Raw genomic sequence first — 14,486 nt, 5'->3', positions numbered from 1 at the left:
CAAATTTTGTGACTGGGGATGCATGAATAACTGTTTCAGTGGACCATGTTTATTGGGAATTTTGACTTTGTGAATTATAAGGAAATTAAAACTTAGACAGCCTTAACTTTTATTTCATCAGTTGCTTTGTAAGTAAGCTTTAGTCAATATGAAAGTGATACCTAACACTTTTCAGCAGTCACTGTTTTTGAGAACCATGAGATCAATAGTCTGTCTGGCAATGAAGCATGAGACTGAAAATGCAGAATCTGCTGTCAGCCACCTGGAATAAAATCGTTGACAATAATGGAAGCCTACCTTGACAGGCTCGGCTGCATGCCTGGCAGAGACTGGATCAGCTCTCGGAGGGTGCATGGAGCTCTTGGAGGGTGGGAGAACGAAATTTTCACTCTCATGGAGTGACTACATATATAGAATGTTTTAAAATTAAGAAATTATCTGTCTTTCCTCAAACTCAGTTAAACAGTCCCCAACTGTTTAAAATGTGGTATTAAGGGTAATGACGCCAGTCAAGGTGAGAAGTTCTTTACGTTTCAAAAGTAGCCAAGGAAATTTATTTGGTGTTAATTTTGTTTTTTGGGCTGGAGTGATAGCACAGCGGTAGGGCGTTCGCCTTACACGCGGCCAACATGGCCGACCCGAGTTCGATTCCTCCGCCCCTCTTGGAGAGCCCGGCAAGCTACCGAGAGTATTCGATATGCCAGACACAGTAACAACAAAGTCTCCAATGGAGACGTTACTGGGCCCGCTCGAGGGCCTTTTTAATTTTGTTTTTAACTGTGAGTGAAATTTCTGTAAATATTCATGCTTTAAATGATATCCCTATGAGAAGTTCTAGTTTATATGTTAGGTCACAAAGCAAGTTCTAGCAAATCTAAAGGAATGAAAATATGCCAAGTATCTCTTGTAAAAGCACTATTATAATCATGAATCAGAAAAAGGGAGAAAACTGCAAATTATCAGAAACAAAAGACACAAGAAAAACTGTAAATTATCTGAAATTAGTACACGAAAAAAACCTGTAAGTTAGATGTTCTCTTATTTTCTATTTTATAGTCTGTGGTTGAAAGAAGACATAGTTGTGTATTTATAATTTGAATTTATTTTTCCTGAGTAATAATGTATCAAAGAAGGAAAAATAGTAAATAAAAATGTTATTGAAATTAATAACAATAAAAACAAAACTTTTACAAAAACTAATAAATTCAACAAAAGCAGTTCTAAAAGGGAAGTTTATAGTAATAAATCCCTATATTAAGAAAAAATTCCAATGAATAGCATAAATTTATACCTCAAAAAATTAGAAAGGGGGGGCTGGAGCGATAGAACAGTGGGTAGGACATTTGCCTTGCATGGGACCGACCCAGGGGTTCCATTCCCAGCAGCATCTCATATGGTACACCCAGCTCTGCCAGGAGTAACTCCTGAGTGCATGAGCCAGGAGTAACCCCTGTGGTACATCGCTGGGTGTGACCCAAAAAGCAAAAAAAAAATTAGAAAGGGAATAATAAATAAAGTTAAAACTTATCAGGAAAAGAAAAGAGCAAAAATCAGAATAGGAAAAGCAAGTAGAACACATAAAAGATGGACTAAGCAAAGTATTTGCTATCTGAAAACATAAACTATATATTATATACAATCTAAGTATTAAAAACTCAAATAAATTAGAATATAAAAGTATTACAATAAATTTTATAGAAATATGAAAGATCAAAGAGTCTACTATAAGGATATGTGAAAAAAATGCTTATATGAAAATGAATTGATGAATTCTCAGATCAGTATAGCTTAAGCAAGATTGAATAAAGAAGCAATAAAAACTCAGAATTTTGCTGAGTCATACCTATTAAGAATCTGCTGATGATTTGAATGAAAACTTACATGAACAATAAAGTAGCTCAAAGCAAAAGAAAATATTCACGCTATAATAGCAATGAAAACCTTAAAATTTTAATGACATTGTAATAAAAATTGTCACAGAAACACATATGAAACTATTAAAGAAGGAAGTTAGCCAATGCAATACTGAGATAAACAAAGATAAATGTATCCCTCCTACTGATTTAAAACTGTATTAAAAAAATTATAATAGTTGATAATATCTGCATAAAGCCAGACATATAACCTCATAGAATAAGATCAAGAGACCCAAAACAAACTCTTGTATATGTGTTCAATATTTGACAAGGGAGTCAGAGCCACATAATGACTAAAGGATAGTTTTTTATCATGATTAGCACTGAAAAGAAATTTAGGGTGTGATTGGTCACAGAGTTGTATTCAGCAGCTACTCCTGGATCTGTGCTCACTCTTGATGGTATTCGGGGAGCCATCTGTGGTGGAGGCTGTTGAACTGGGTTTAGTCTTTGAAAGAAAAGCTTCTTATCTTTCAGTCCCTGGGAAAACCTATTATTCAGGTATATTTCAATATTATTTACTGATATTATTCAGTATATTTGCCCATTTTGTAATTAGGTTTTTGCTTTACTCTGATGTTTTATGTATGTATATTTATAATATAATATGTATGTATGTATGTATACACACATATAAAGTGTATAGTGAGCTAGTAGGAAAGTAATAGAGAATATTGGAGAAAAAGTTGGTCAATGTGATGAGTTTATCTTGTATTTTTTTATTAGGAGGATTTTACATTCAAAAAATTTATTAATATTTGAGGGGCTAGAGAGATAGCACAGCGGGTAGGGCATTTGCCTTGCACACGGCCGACACAGATTCGTTTCCCAGCATCTCATATGGTCCTCTGAGCACTGCTAGGAGTAATTCTTGAGTACAGAGCCAGAAGTAACCCCTGTGGAGTGCCGGGCATAACCCAAAAAAAAAAAAAAAGAAATTAATATTTGAGCACTAACTACCATTCTTAAGGATTGGATTTTAATGCAAATTATGTCAAGATTTTGAGAAGAAACATTGTAAAAGTAGCAATAGACTAGAAGAAAAGAATTTACAATTGCACACGATTTATTCTAGCTGCGGAGAGGAGGGGGAAATAAGGTTATGTCAGTTGTGTGGGCCTGACACCCAGTGGCAGTACTTTTGTGTACTTAGATGAGGATCACATAAGATACAGAAGACATAAAAGAATGGAAAGAAAAAAACTCCATGTTAAGGCAAAAATGGAGGGGGCTGGAGATACCCTCAGCAATAGGGTGCTTGCCTAGCACGCAGTCCCTACCATTCCCTATAGTCCCCTGAGCACCACAAGTTGTGTTTCCTGAGTGCAGAGCCAGCAATAACATCTGAGCATTGCTTGATGTGACCCAAAATTTACCCAGTAAAAGTAAAAGACAAAAGATGGAGCGGTATGCCTAAAAGGCACAGAATGCGAGGTGCTTCTAGTAGCTAGGACTTCTAATAGCTCAGAGAAGCAGGACTCATTCACCCCAGAATCTCCAGAAAAACCAGCCGTTGACAATGCCTGATTTTTGGCTTCTAGAACTGTGAGATAATATATTTGTCTTTCAGTTCTACAAATTTGTGGTAATTTGTTACAACAGACCTGTATTGTAACACATCATCTTTATTTTCATTTCTCATTTAGATTCATATATTAAGTTCTATATCTCATTAAGATATTCTGAATTGTTTTGTTTAAATCCATTTCTACTACTTAGTCTCTTTTATTTTGGTACTTTTTAAAAGTCATGCCTTCCTCTAATGAATTATCTTCAAATTAAGCACAATACTTTGAATATCAAAATCCCCCAGGAGTTCCCATTTGTTAAATGAATGTAGTTAAAACTCAGATTTCCAAGCATTCTAGAGTCGTATTTTACATGAATAATTTTACCTTCTTGGTTTGGGGGACATGCCTGGAAATGTTCATAGTTTACTCCTGGTTTGTAACTCAGGGATTGCTTTTTGCTGTGCTTAGGGAAACAGAGAGTTGGGGATTGAACTTGGGTCTACTGTGTGCAAGGTAAAGTGCCCAACATGCTGTACTATTGCCCTAGCCCCTACTTTAATATTTAAATGTAATAGTTAAAAATGTCTATTATACATGAATGTGGAAGGTCATCATTTTTCTGTACCACAATTACAGTCAATCTTAAATGTTGGAGAAGCCTCCATCCACTTCCCTTGATCACTTGACATTTAAGTTGCTTCCTTTTGAATTGCTACTAAGTCCACCCGTTGGCTTGTTTCTTGAGATTGCAGCCTCTTCGTGCACCGGGACTGCTCTACTGACGTATTACGAATAATATGGAAAATTTAGGGGATTAAATTATAGCACAACTTCTATTTATTAAATATTCACAAATACACAAACATTCTCGGAATGCCTAGAGGCAGTGTTTGGTGCATGGAGGAGCAATAACAATAAATAATGATAAGCAAGCAAAGATTTCCACAAATATAAAACTAAACTGTAGAAATATATGCAATATAAAACTACAACTTAGATAAACATGGTGAGTTGAAATCTGCACTACTGGGGTTGAACTAAGAGCTGAAGCTTAAGTAGGTGCCAACTAGCCCTGTCTGCATCAGGAATAGAGAAGTTAGGAGAGAATTCTGCCATTCAATCGCACATGCAAATGTATACTGGTGGAGGGACAGGTGCTGGAATTTTGCATGACTGAGACACAATCATGACAACTTTGTAACTGTATATCTCATGGCGATTCAATTAAAAAAGTAAAATAACAAAATGAAATTTAAGTAAATTATAAGAAAGGAAAGAAACAGAGGAGGAAAGCGCACTTCAGAGAGGGGTGGTGGCTTGTGTAAACAATGTACTAGAGCAATCTGCAATTCGAGTAGCTATGAGAAGGGCTGTGCTCTGAGCAGGCACAGATCTAAGCCAAGAAGGGAAAAACAGAAGAACCTGATTAAAATATGCAAGGGCTACATGAGGCTTCCTTAACAACAAATTTGATCTTAATAGAGATCAAATAAATAAATAAATAAATAAAATAATAAAGTTATTAAACAGTTCAATGTAGGAGAATGATATAATCTGCTGTGTATTTTGAAAAAAAGAAAATTTTTGACTATGGTATAGTAACTAGAATTTAAATATGGGTTAGTATATACATAGACTTCAGAAAAGGAGGCCACAGTCCATGTAAGTGATAGTGGTATCAACTAACGAAACCATGATGGTGGTTTTTATGAAGATAATCGGAAAGCATCTGAGAAGTATTTGATGCAATATAAAGGTAGAAGATCTAGTTATAATAGACTAGTCTTGAGAAGAGAATGTTCTATGGGCCTAGCAAGATAATAAGTAGAGCAAGTACTATATTCAGGCTTAGAACCTCGACATCACATGGTACCCTGACCCTGTAGGAATGATCCTTGAGAGCACAACCAGTAGTAAGCCTTGAGTACAGTTGGGCATGATCCAAAAATTAAAAACAAATTATGTTAATATGTTAGACATTAAAGTCTTAAAAATTGAAGGTTTTGGTTGTGGAATTTTCTAGCAGCTGTCTTTCTGTTCTCAGACTAATTTAAGAGTTTTTCCTTTAAAACCCCTGTTATTTATTTATTTTTTAAGATTCAGAATTATATTCTTTATTAGAATTTTCTTTTACATTTTCTGAACTCATCATAATTACTTTACTCTAACTTTAAAAAAATAGAACCCTTGTTTGCACAGTTTAACACTAGATCCCACCTAGTTTAGAGCTCTATTTTGAATCCAAACACTAACATGGAATTGCCGTTAAGCTGCTTCCATCATTTACTTCTAGTAGTTCAAGAATCATTTAAAAAGTACCAAAATAAATACATTTTAATATATCACCAACCAGATTATTAGTCACAAACTTAGAGCAGAATTTACAAGGCTGTGGAGTTGAACGTGCAATATCCCCAAGAGTGCAGACAAGTCTTTCCAGCCCTTTTCATGCTGACATCACATTTGTTACCTATCTGTTGTGTATATACATGTATATATTCAAGGAGGAAAGGGTCTATTTCTCAATATCTCATTTCTATGTGTCATATTCATCTTAAAAGTTTTTTAGTAACCCAAACTGGCTTACAAGAACTAAGAGAATATAGTATAAATAAAAGTGCATAGTAGTCTACACAGAGTGTTTTATATTAACAACATTGACTCAAAATATGTAATAATATATCATGACTTGTGATCTATATATACATGAGAGAAGAAACATATGTACCTAATATTTTACCTTTTCTTATGTTATTTTGAAGGGTCCATTCTTCTGTAGCAGAACTCTCCTTGTGCCCATATCCAGATTTCTTCACAAAAGCAGACAAAGAGTTGACACGGATCATTGACAATCATGTAAGTTTGCTTTCTTAAACTAGAAGCAAAATCATTTTTCTTTAAGGACATTTTAATGACATTTCAAAGACATTAAAATTTGAAAGTGTACTCTGAGGCTGAAACACAAAAATGTTAGTGGCTGACTGCTAACACTCTAGTGGTGAATGGTGTTGGAACATCTTTGTTCAAAACACTATTAGAAACAATATCATGGTAATGAAATACAAATTGGAAAAATTTAATTCAAAAGTAGAACTATACTTGGATATTTCCAAGTTTAAATTCCCTATGATATATATCACTTCAGTACTTTCACAGAATTACAGAAAATGTTGCCTCTCTCACTTGTAAAATAATAGCTTCATATCTGTGTCCTGAATTAATGTGAATTTTTAGTGGTGTATATCTAGTATTGAACACAAACACTTACTTTTCATGGTTTTAATAATGGAATAAAAATTTTTCTCAATATTTGATAATAAATTATTTCTTTTGCTTTAGACCCTATCTGTCTCTCATACCCTACAGACCCACTTTCCATGATGACTATTCTTTACCCTTAAAATATTAGAAAAGTTTTAGTTCTTAGTATGGGGTGAATAAACAATGACAGTATGATACCATTCACTTATGACACTTTACTACACTGGGCTCTAATTAATAATGGTTGTTTGTCAGATTGTTTTATCACTACATGTTTGAGGAGTGGAGTTAGTTTGAGAGAATTACAATTTTCCTTTTCTTTGAATACTGTGTGGAGTAAATATCATAGAGAATCTGTTTAAATTAATTTTATCACAAGTAGATTCACTATTCAATATATCCTTAACATTACATTGACTCATCTAGTCCCATGATTAACTTTACTTTATTCTTTTAGTGACATTTTGAAAAAAGGGGTTATTTTATTTACTAAATAACTATCTCAGAATTAATATTTAAACTAATGTAGTAACAGCTACAAATATTGGAGTTTGATGTCTGAACATATCTGGAATTACCAGAGAAAAATATGGTATTCTTATCTTGCTAACAAACTCTTTGCTAAATGGTATACCATATACAAAGTACATTGCAAGGAATTCTTTTTTTTTTTGAGGAATCAAATGAAATCATATGTTTAATGTTCTCAAAGAAAGGAGATAGAGAATGAACAATAATAGTTGAAATAATAAAAACTTTTTCAGAATTCATAAAAAATAAATTTACAGATTTTAAGTTCAGTTAAGCCAACTTAAGATAAATATTAAGACAGGTACCCCAAAGCACAGAAATTGCTTTACTACAAATTTTTTTTCATGTGAATATATATTTTTTATTTTTTTAAATTTTTTTTATCATTTTTTTATTAGTGAAACACAATGAAGTACACTTATAGACTTATAAATTTTTGTGCTTGGGTTTCAGTTATACAATGATCAAGTACCCATCCCTCCACCAATGCCCATCCTCTCCCACCACGGGTCCTAGCATCCCTCCCACTCCCCACCCCCCCCCATCCCACCCTGCTGCTGTGGCAGGGCATTCCCCCCTGCAAGGAATTCTTAATGGATCATAAGTTGCAGCATTGATGTTTTACACTTGTTTTCAACTAAATCACCTTCTATGAGTTACTGTAGCACTGTAGCACTGTCATTCTGTTGTTCATTGATTTGCTCAAGCAGGATCAGTAAGTCTCCACTGTGAGACTTGTTACTGTGTTTGGCATATTGAATGCGTCACAGGTATCTTGTCAGGCTTTGCTGTGCGGGCGAGATACTCTCGGTAGCTTGCCAGGCTCTTCGAGAGGGGCATAGGAATTGAACCCTGCTCACCCGCTGTGCTATCGCTCCAGCCCTAAAAGTTACAAGAGAGAATATTTCTAATACATATAAACACACATTAATGTTTATATGATATAGTTTTAATAACTAAACATTTTCTTTCTTTTTTCTTCTTTTTGGGTTACACCTGGCAAAGCATAGGGGATACTCCTGGCTCTGCTCTCAGGAATTACTCCTGGCTATGCTTAGGGGACCATGTGGGATGCTGGAAATCGAACCCGGGTTGACCGTGCGCAAGGCAAACGCCCTACCCGCTGTGCTATCACTCAGGCCCTAATAACTATACATTTTCTTTGCTCAATTTTTGTGGCTTTTATGTTCTTGAATGATTAAAATATTTCTAATAAATTGATATTAATAATATCTACCTACAGCTAGTTCAGATGAAAGAATATTATCTTTTATGATAAAACATTAGTAATATCTTCTTGAAAATGTCATTGTTTACTTTTTTCAAGTTATAAGATAAGCATTACAACATTACCTATGTAAGCAACATCGTAAATTTGATAATTATAAACCTATAGAAGTTTAAGTGAATTCTTTATAAAACTATGAACACTCCAAATTACTTTATATGTAACTAGCCTAAGTCATAATATACATTGTAGTACTGATTTGGGAAACTCATGCAAGTTTTTCTGAATATGACATTTGTACAAGTATAGTTGCATATATCATTTCTATCGGATAGCTATAACTATATGGTGTTTGCAATTATATTTAACTCTATGCTCTTACACTAGTTCACCCAATCCTCACAATAGTCATGTAAAACATTTGCCAAAAAAAAAAGTTGATTTAAAGTTGCCTTGCACGTGGCCAACCTGACTGACCCAGGTTCAATTCCTCTGCCCCTCTCGGAGAGCTTGGCAAGCTACTGAGAGTATCTCACCTGCATGGCAAAGCCTGGCAAGCTCCCAGTGACATATTCAATATGCCAAACATGGTAAGAACAAGTCTCACAATGGAGACGTTACTGGGTCAGCTCGAGCAAATCAATGAACGTGGAGGACAGTGACAGTGACAGTGACAGTGACAGTGACATTCTAGTTTGAAAAGTTAGAGAACAATGGATTATATGCATACAGCAAGATCCTGTGCTCCAGATTCACTTTTTTTGGTCAGTTTTTCATTATTGCCCAATTTCTTGGTTTTTACTCTTCTATCTGAGTTGGGGTTTAGAGTGTAAAATCTGTAGTATTGACAAGAAACCAGAAACAGCCATAGGTTTTATTGTTCTCTCAATTAAATTTTATTGGGTGATTATAATGCCCAAGAACAGAGGAGAAATCCAATTTACTGAAGATATTAAGAAAACTTTTATACTGCTGATAAATCCCAGAACGAAAATTGAACCTCTTAGTGAACAGGTTGAATGAAATAGTAAATGGTGTTTTCTGTTTCTCACCAATTCCCAACATTGCTTCATCCTCAATGTACCATATAGATGATGATAATGGCACATAAAAAAAGACAATATTTTGGTTTATAATTTTTCTGGATCACACCAAGCTGTGCTGAGGACTTACCCTTGACTCGAAGATCACTTTCAGTAGGACACAGGACCATATGGAATTCTGGGGGTCAAACCCAGGTCTGTTATGTGCAAGCCAGCACCCTACACACTATATTGTAGCTATGACCATTAAAGACAACGTTTTCTATGAAATGAGTTTGGCAAAGGTCATGAAGACAAAATCTGAGGAAAGTCTTACTTTTATTTTTGGGAACTTACAGAAGAGAAGGGTATGAATGCCAAGGTGAATCCCATGCATATATGCAACATAATAACAGAGTAAAATAGGAAGAGCTGCATCCTGGACAGTCATGAAAGGATTTACCCATCATTGATTTTTCATTTGATATGAAAGAACACTGATAATTCTAGTATACTGAGAGTCCTTAAAATTTAATTCTCTGTTAATTTTGCACAATGTAGAAAGCAAGTTCATGAAGTATATTGAATTCTCTTGTAAAGGTATAATAGTTGGCTTTTTATGGAAATACTGCTATGATAAAACTAACCAAACCTTATACCTAATATAAAATTCTTAGCTTTGTCAAGCAATATTGTTATTTAGTTCATTATATTAAAAATGTGTCAAAGATGGATAACATTGAACTTATTGAATGTCAGGATATGCCTGAATTTTCTAGATATTTACTTGAATTTTCTGGCTATTTCATGCAAAAATGTTGTTTTGAAAATAAAATATATGAGCAACACCTGTGCACAGAAACATTATTATAACAACTTTTTAATTTCTTATGTCCTGAAATTTTAACTGGTAGTTTTAAAAGTATATATGATTTTATTATACATTTTGTTTAATATTTATCCTAAATATGCTGGCAATTAAAATATTTTGAGGCTAAGTGATAGGTTGTGAAACTGAAGTATATTTCTTATTAATATTGATAGATCTTATATGACAAATGGGATTATAATTCTCTGCACTGACCCATAGTAATGTAGTAGTTAATTGACAGGTTGCTGCACTATCTAACCAGCTGTGTATACAAATGGGTTAAAGAGGACATGAAGTCAAGTGCAGGGTTCAGGAGAAAACACAAGTGCTATGTATAACCAAGATCCTGAGTTGAATTCTCTGCACCTCATGGTTTACCAAAAGCAGGCAGGCCTTTGAATCACCAATCAGATGTAGGATACCATCAGGTGTGGTGTCTAATAAAAAGAAAATAAAAATAAAAGAACAACGTGGAAAGTGTCCTTAGAAATATCCCACTTTTCTCTCCTTTTTTTTAGGGGAAGGGGACACCTGCCTTTGCTCAATACTGCTAGATATGACCCCAAATAAATAGATAAGCACTAGAATATTAAGTAATGTGCAACACAATGACTATAGCTAACAATGCTATGTGATATATAGGGAATAATTTTTTTAATTTTATTGAATCCCCATGAGATATTTACAAGCTTTCATGTTTGGGTTACAATCACACAATGATCAAACACCCATCCCTCCACCAGTGCACATTTTCCACCACCAATATCCCTAGTATACCCCCCCTTTCACACCCTTCTTCTGCCTCCATGGCAGACATGATTCCCCATAATCTCTCTCTACTTTTGGGCATAATGGTTTGCAATACAGACCCTGAGAGGTTATCATGTTTGGACCTTTATCTACTTTCAGCAGACATCTCCCATCCCGATCGGTTCCTCAAGCCATCACTTTCTTAGTGATCCCTTCTCTGTTCCAGCTGTCTTCTACCCTTTGCTTATGAGACAGGCTTCCAGCTATGGAGCAATATTCCTGTCCCGTGTATCTAATATCCTTTGGAGTCAGTCTCATGTTATGTTGTTTTCTACTCCATAAATTAGTGCAGTCCTTCTGTATTGTCCCTCTTTTTTTCTGACTCATTTCATTTAAAATGATACTCTCCATGTCTATCCATGTATAAACAAAGTTCATGATTTCATCTCTCCTAACAGCTGCATAGTACTCCATTATGTAGATTTACCAAAGTTTCTTTAACCAGTCATCTGTTCTAGGACACTTGGGTTGTTTCCAGATTTTGGCTATTGTGAACAGTGCTGCAATGAACATATAGGTACAGATGTCATTTCTACTGTGCTTTTTTTGCATCCTTGGGATATATTCCCAGAAGTGGTATTGCTGGATCATAGGGAAGCTCAATTTCTTGTTTTTGAATGACTGTCCATATTGTTTTCCAGAAAGGCTGGACAAGTGGACATTCCCAACAACAGTGAAAGAGCATCACTTTTCCTCCACATCCATACCAAACACTGATTGCTTTTGTTCTTTTGAATGTGTGCCAGTCTTCATGGTGTGAGATGATATCTCATTGTTCTTATTTTGATTTGCATATTCCTGATGACTAGCAATGTGGAACATTTTTTCATGTGCCTTTTAGCCTTTGTATTTCTTTTTTGAGGAAACATCTGTTCATTTCTTCTCCACATCTTTTATGGAGTTGGAGGGTTTTTTTTTTTCCCGTACAATTCTACTAGTGTCTTGTATATCCTGAATATTAATCCCTTTTCAGATGGGTATTGGGTAGATATTCTTTCCCATTTTGTAGGCTCTTTCTGTATTTTGGTCACTGTTTCTACTGAGAGTATCTCGCCCACATGGCAGAGCCTGGCAAGCCACCCGTGATGTATTCGATATGCCAAACACAGTAACAACAAAATCTTCAATGGAGACGTTAATGGGCCCGCTCAAGCAAATCGATGAACAATGGGAGGGCCTTTACCTTTTTACCTTTTGAAGTGTAGAAGTTTCTTAGTTTGATATAGTCCAATTTGTTTATGTTTGCTTCCACTTGCATGGTCAGTGCTGTTTCATCCTAAGGTGCTTTTAGCATTAATGTCTTGGAGAGTTCTGCCTACATTTTCCTCTATGTACTTTATAAATTTGTGTCTGATATTGAGGTCTTTAATCCACTTTAATCTGACTTTTATGCCTGGCATTAGAAAGAGGTCAGAGTTAATATTTTTTCAGGTGGCTATCCAGTTTTCCCAGCACCACTTGTTGAAGAGACTTTCCTTGTTTTACTTAACATTTCTTGCTCCTTTGTCAACAATTTAATGATCGTACATTTTGGGGTCTGTGACAGAATATTCAAGTCTGTTCCATTGGTCTGCAGATCGGTTTCTAGCCCAGTACCATGCTGTTTTAATTACTACTGGTTTGTAGTAAAGTTTGAAGTTTGGGAGGGTGATGCCACCCATCTTCTTTTTCCCAAGGATTGATTTAGCTACTCGTGAGGGTTTATTGTTCTGTATGAATTCCAGGAGTGTTTTGTCTATTTCTTTGAAAAATATCATGGGTATCCTGATAGGGACTCCATTAAATTTGTATAGTGCTTTGAGCAGTATTGCCATTTTGATAATGTTAATCCTCCCTAACCAATGTGCCCAATACTTAACATCTGGCAGGACCTTATAAGGTGTTCACTGATTTAGGCATCAGCCAGGTGCAAGTGAAGCACTTTTACCCCCATGCTATCTCTCCGGAATATGTTCTAATCTTTGTAATCTTTCATGCCACGGGTTATTAAGTCCTTGACTCTTCACTCATCTTAGAGAGAAATTACCTCCTCTCTTGAGGATTTTACTTCACTTAATCACTTAATCACTTAGCTTCCCGTTAGTCGTCGATTTGCTCGAGCAGGCGCCAGTAACGTCTCCATTTGTCCCTGTCGCGTGCTAGTGTAGCCCAATGGCATCTGTTCGCTCCGGGAACATGAAGGGCCTCAAACCGATCGTTCATGATCTTCAGGAAGAAGTCTGACCATCTGGTAGGTGGGCGGCCACGCGGTCTCTTGACATCCCGTGGAATCCAATCAGTAACAGCTCTAGTCCAACGGTCGTCTTTAAATCTCATTACGTGACCAGCCCATCTGATTTTCGACACCTTGGCAAATGAGACAGCGTCCCTGATCCTTGATCGTCGACGGATGTCAGAACTCCGGATTCTTTCTCTCAATTGAGTGAAACGTGATATTCCAAGCATAGCTCTTTCTATTCTTCTTTGGGAGACCTGAATGGCGTTCTCATCTTGTTTGCGTAGGGCCCAGGTCTCTGAGGCATATGTTAATGCAGGAAGAACAGTGAAATCAAAGAGATGTGCCCGGAGCCGGAGGTTCTTCGTCCTCTTAGCTATATCTTCGACGTTCTTGAAGGCATTCCAAGCCGCTCTCTTCCTCCTGCGCAGCTCGGGTGCCAGGTCATTTGTCATGTTGACCTCTCGACCTAGGTACACATAGCTGTTGCATTCGGAGATGGTCGTTCCATTGAGAGCGAATGGGGCGTCAGGAACAAGGCTGTTTCTCATAAACATTGTCTTCGTAAGATTCAGCTGTAGTCCTACCTTTCCACACTCACGGTCAAAGTCGGCCAGCATTTGTGCCGCTTGGCTGATGTTTGGTATTATTAAAACAATATCATCAGCAAAGCGGAGGTGGTGTAATTGCCGACCATCTATCTTCACTCCCATTCCTTCCCATTCCAGTCGTCGCATGATGTTCTCGAGGGTGGCACTGAAGAGTTTCGGTGAAATGGTATCACCCTGCCGCACCCCTCTCTTGACATCAACGATCACTTCTTTGTAGAATGGTGAGATCCTGGTAGTGAATCCGCAATACAGCTCACGGAGGATCCTGATGTATTGGGCTTGAATGCCCTGATTGGCTAGGACTTCAATGACCGCTTCCGTCTCAACAGAATCAAAGGCCTTCTTTAAATCAATGAACGTTAAGCAGAGCGGCATCTTGAACTCCCGAGAAACCTCAATGAGCTTGGTTATCGTGTGGATATGGTCGATGGTGCTGAATCCTTTGCGGAACCCTGCTTGCTCGCATGGTTGTCCTTCATCTAGTGTTCTGCCAATCCTATTCAGGATGAC

The 14,486-nt window shown here is 36.4% G+C and overlaps 1 protein-coding gene across 1 annotated transcript in view; it reads left to right on the top strand.

The window, feature by feature from the left end:
* Positions 1-14,486, top strand: part of TMEM232 (transmembrane protein 232) — a 251,608-nt gene that overhangs the window by 235,124 nt on the left and 1,998 nt on the right. Inside the window, exon 12 of the mRNA XM_056138992.1 lies at positions 6,190-6,283. Coding sequence (XP_055994967.1) covers positions 6,190-6,283 — 94 coding nt within the window. The remainder of the gene's footprint in view (positions 1-6,189; positions 6,284-14,486) is intronic.

This window comes from Sorex fumeus, unplaced genomic scaffold (assembly GCF_029834395.1).
Source record: "Sorex fumeus unplaced genomic scaffold, SorFum_2.1 ptg000131l, whole genome shotgun sequence".
NCBI lineage: Eukaryota > Metazoa > Chordata > Mammalia > Eulipotyphla > Soricidae > Sorex > Sorex fumeus.
The sequence above is the reverse complement of the archived record's forward strand: the minus strand, read 5'-3'. Positions and strand labels throughout refer to the sequence as shown.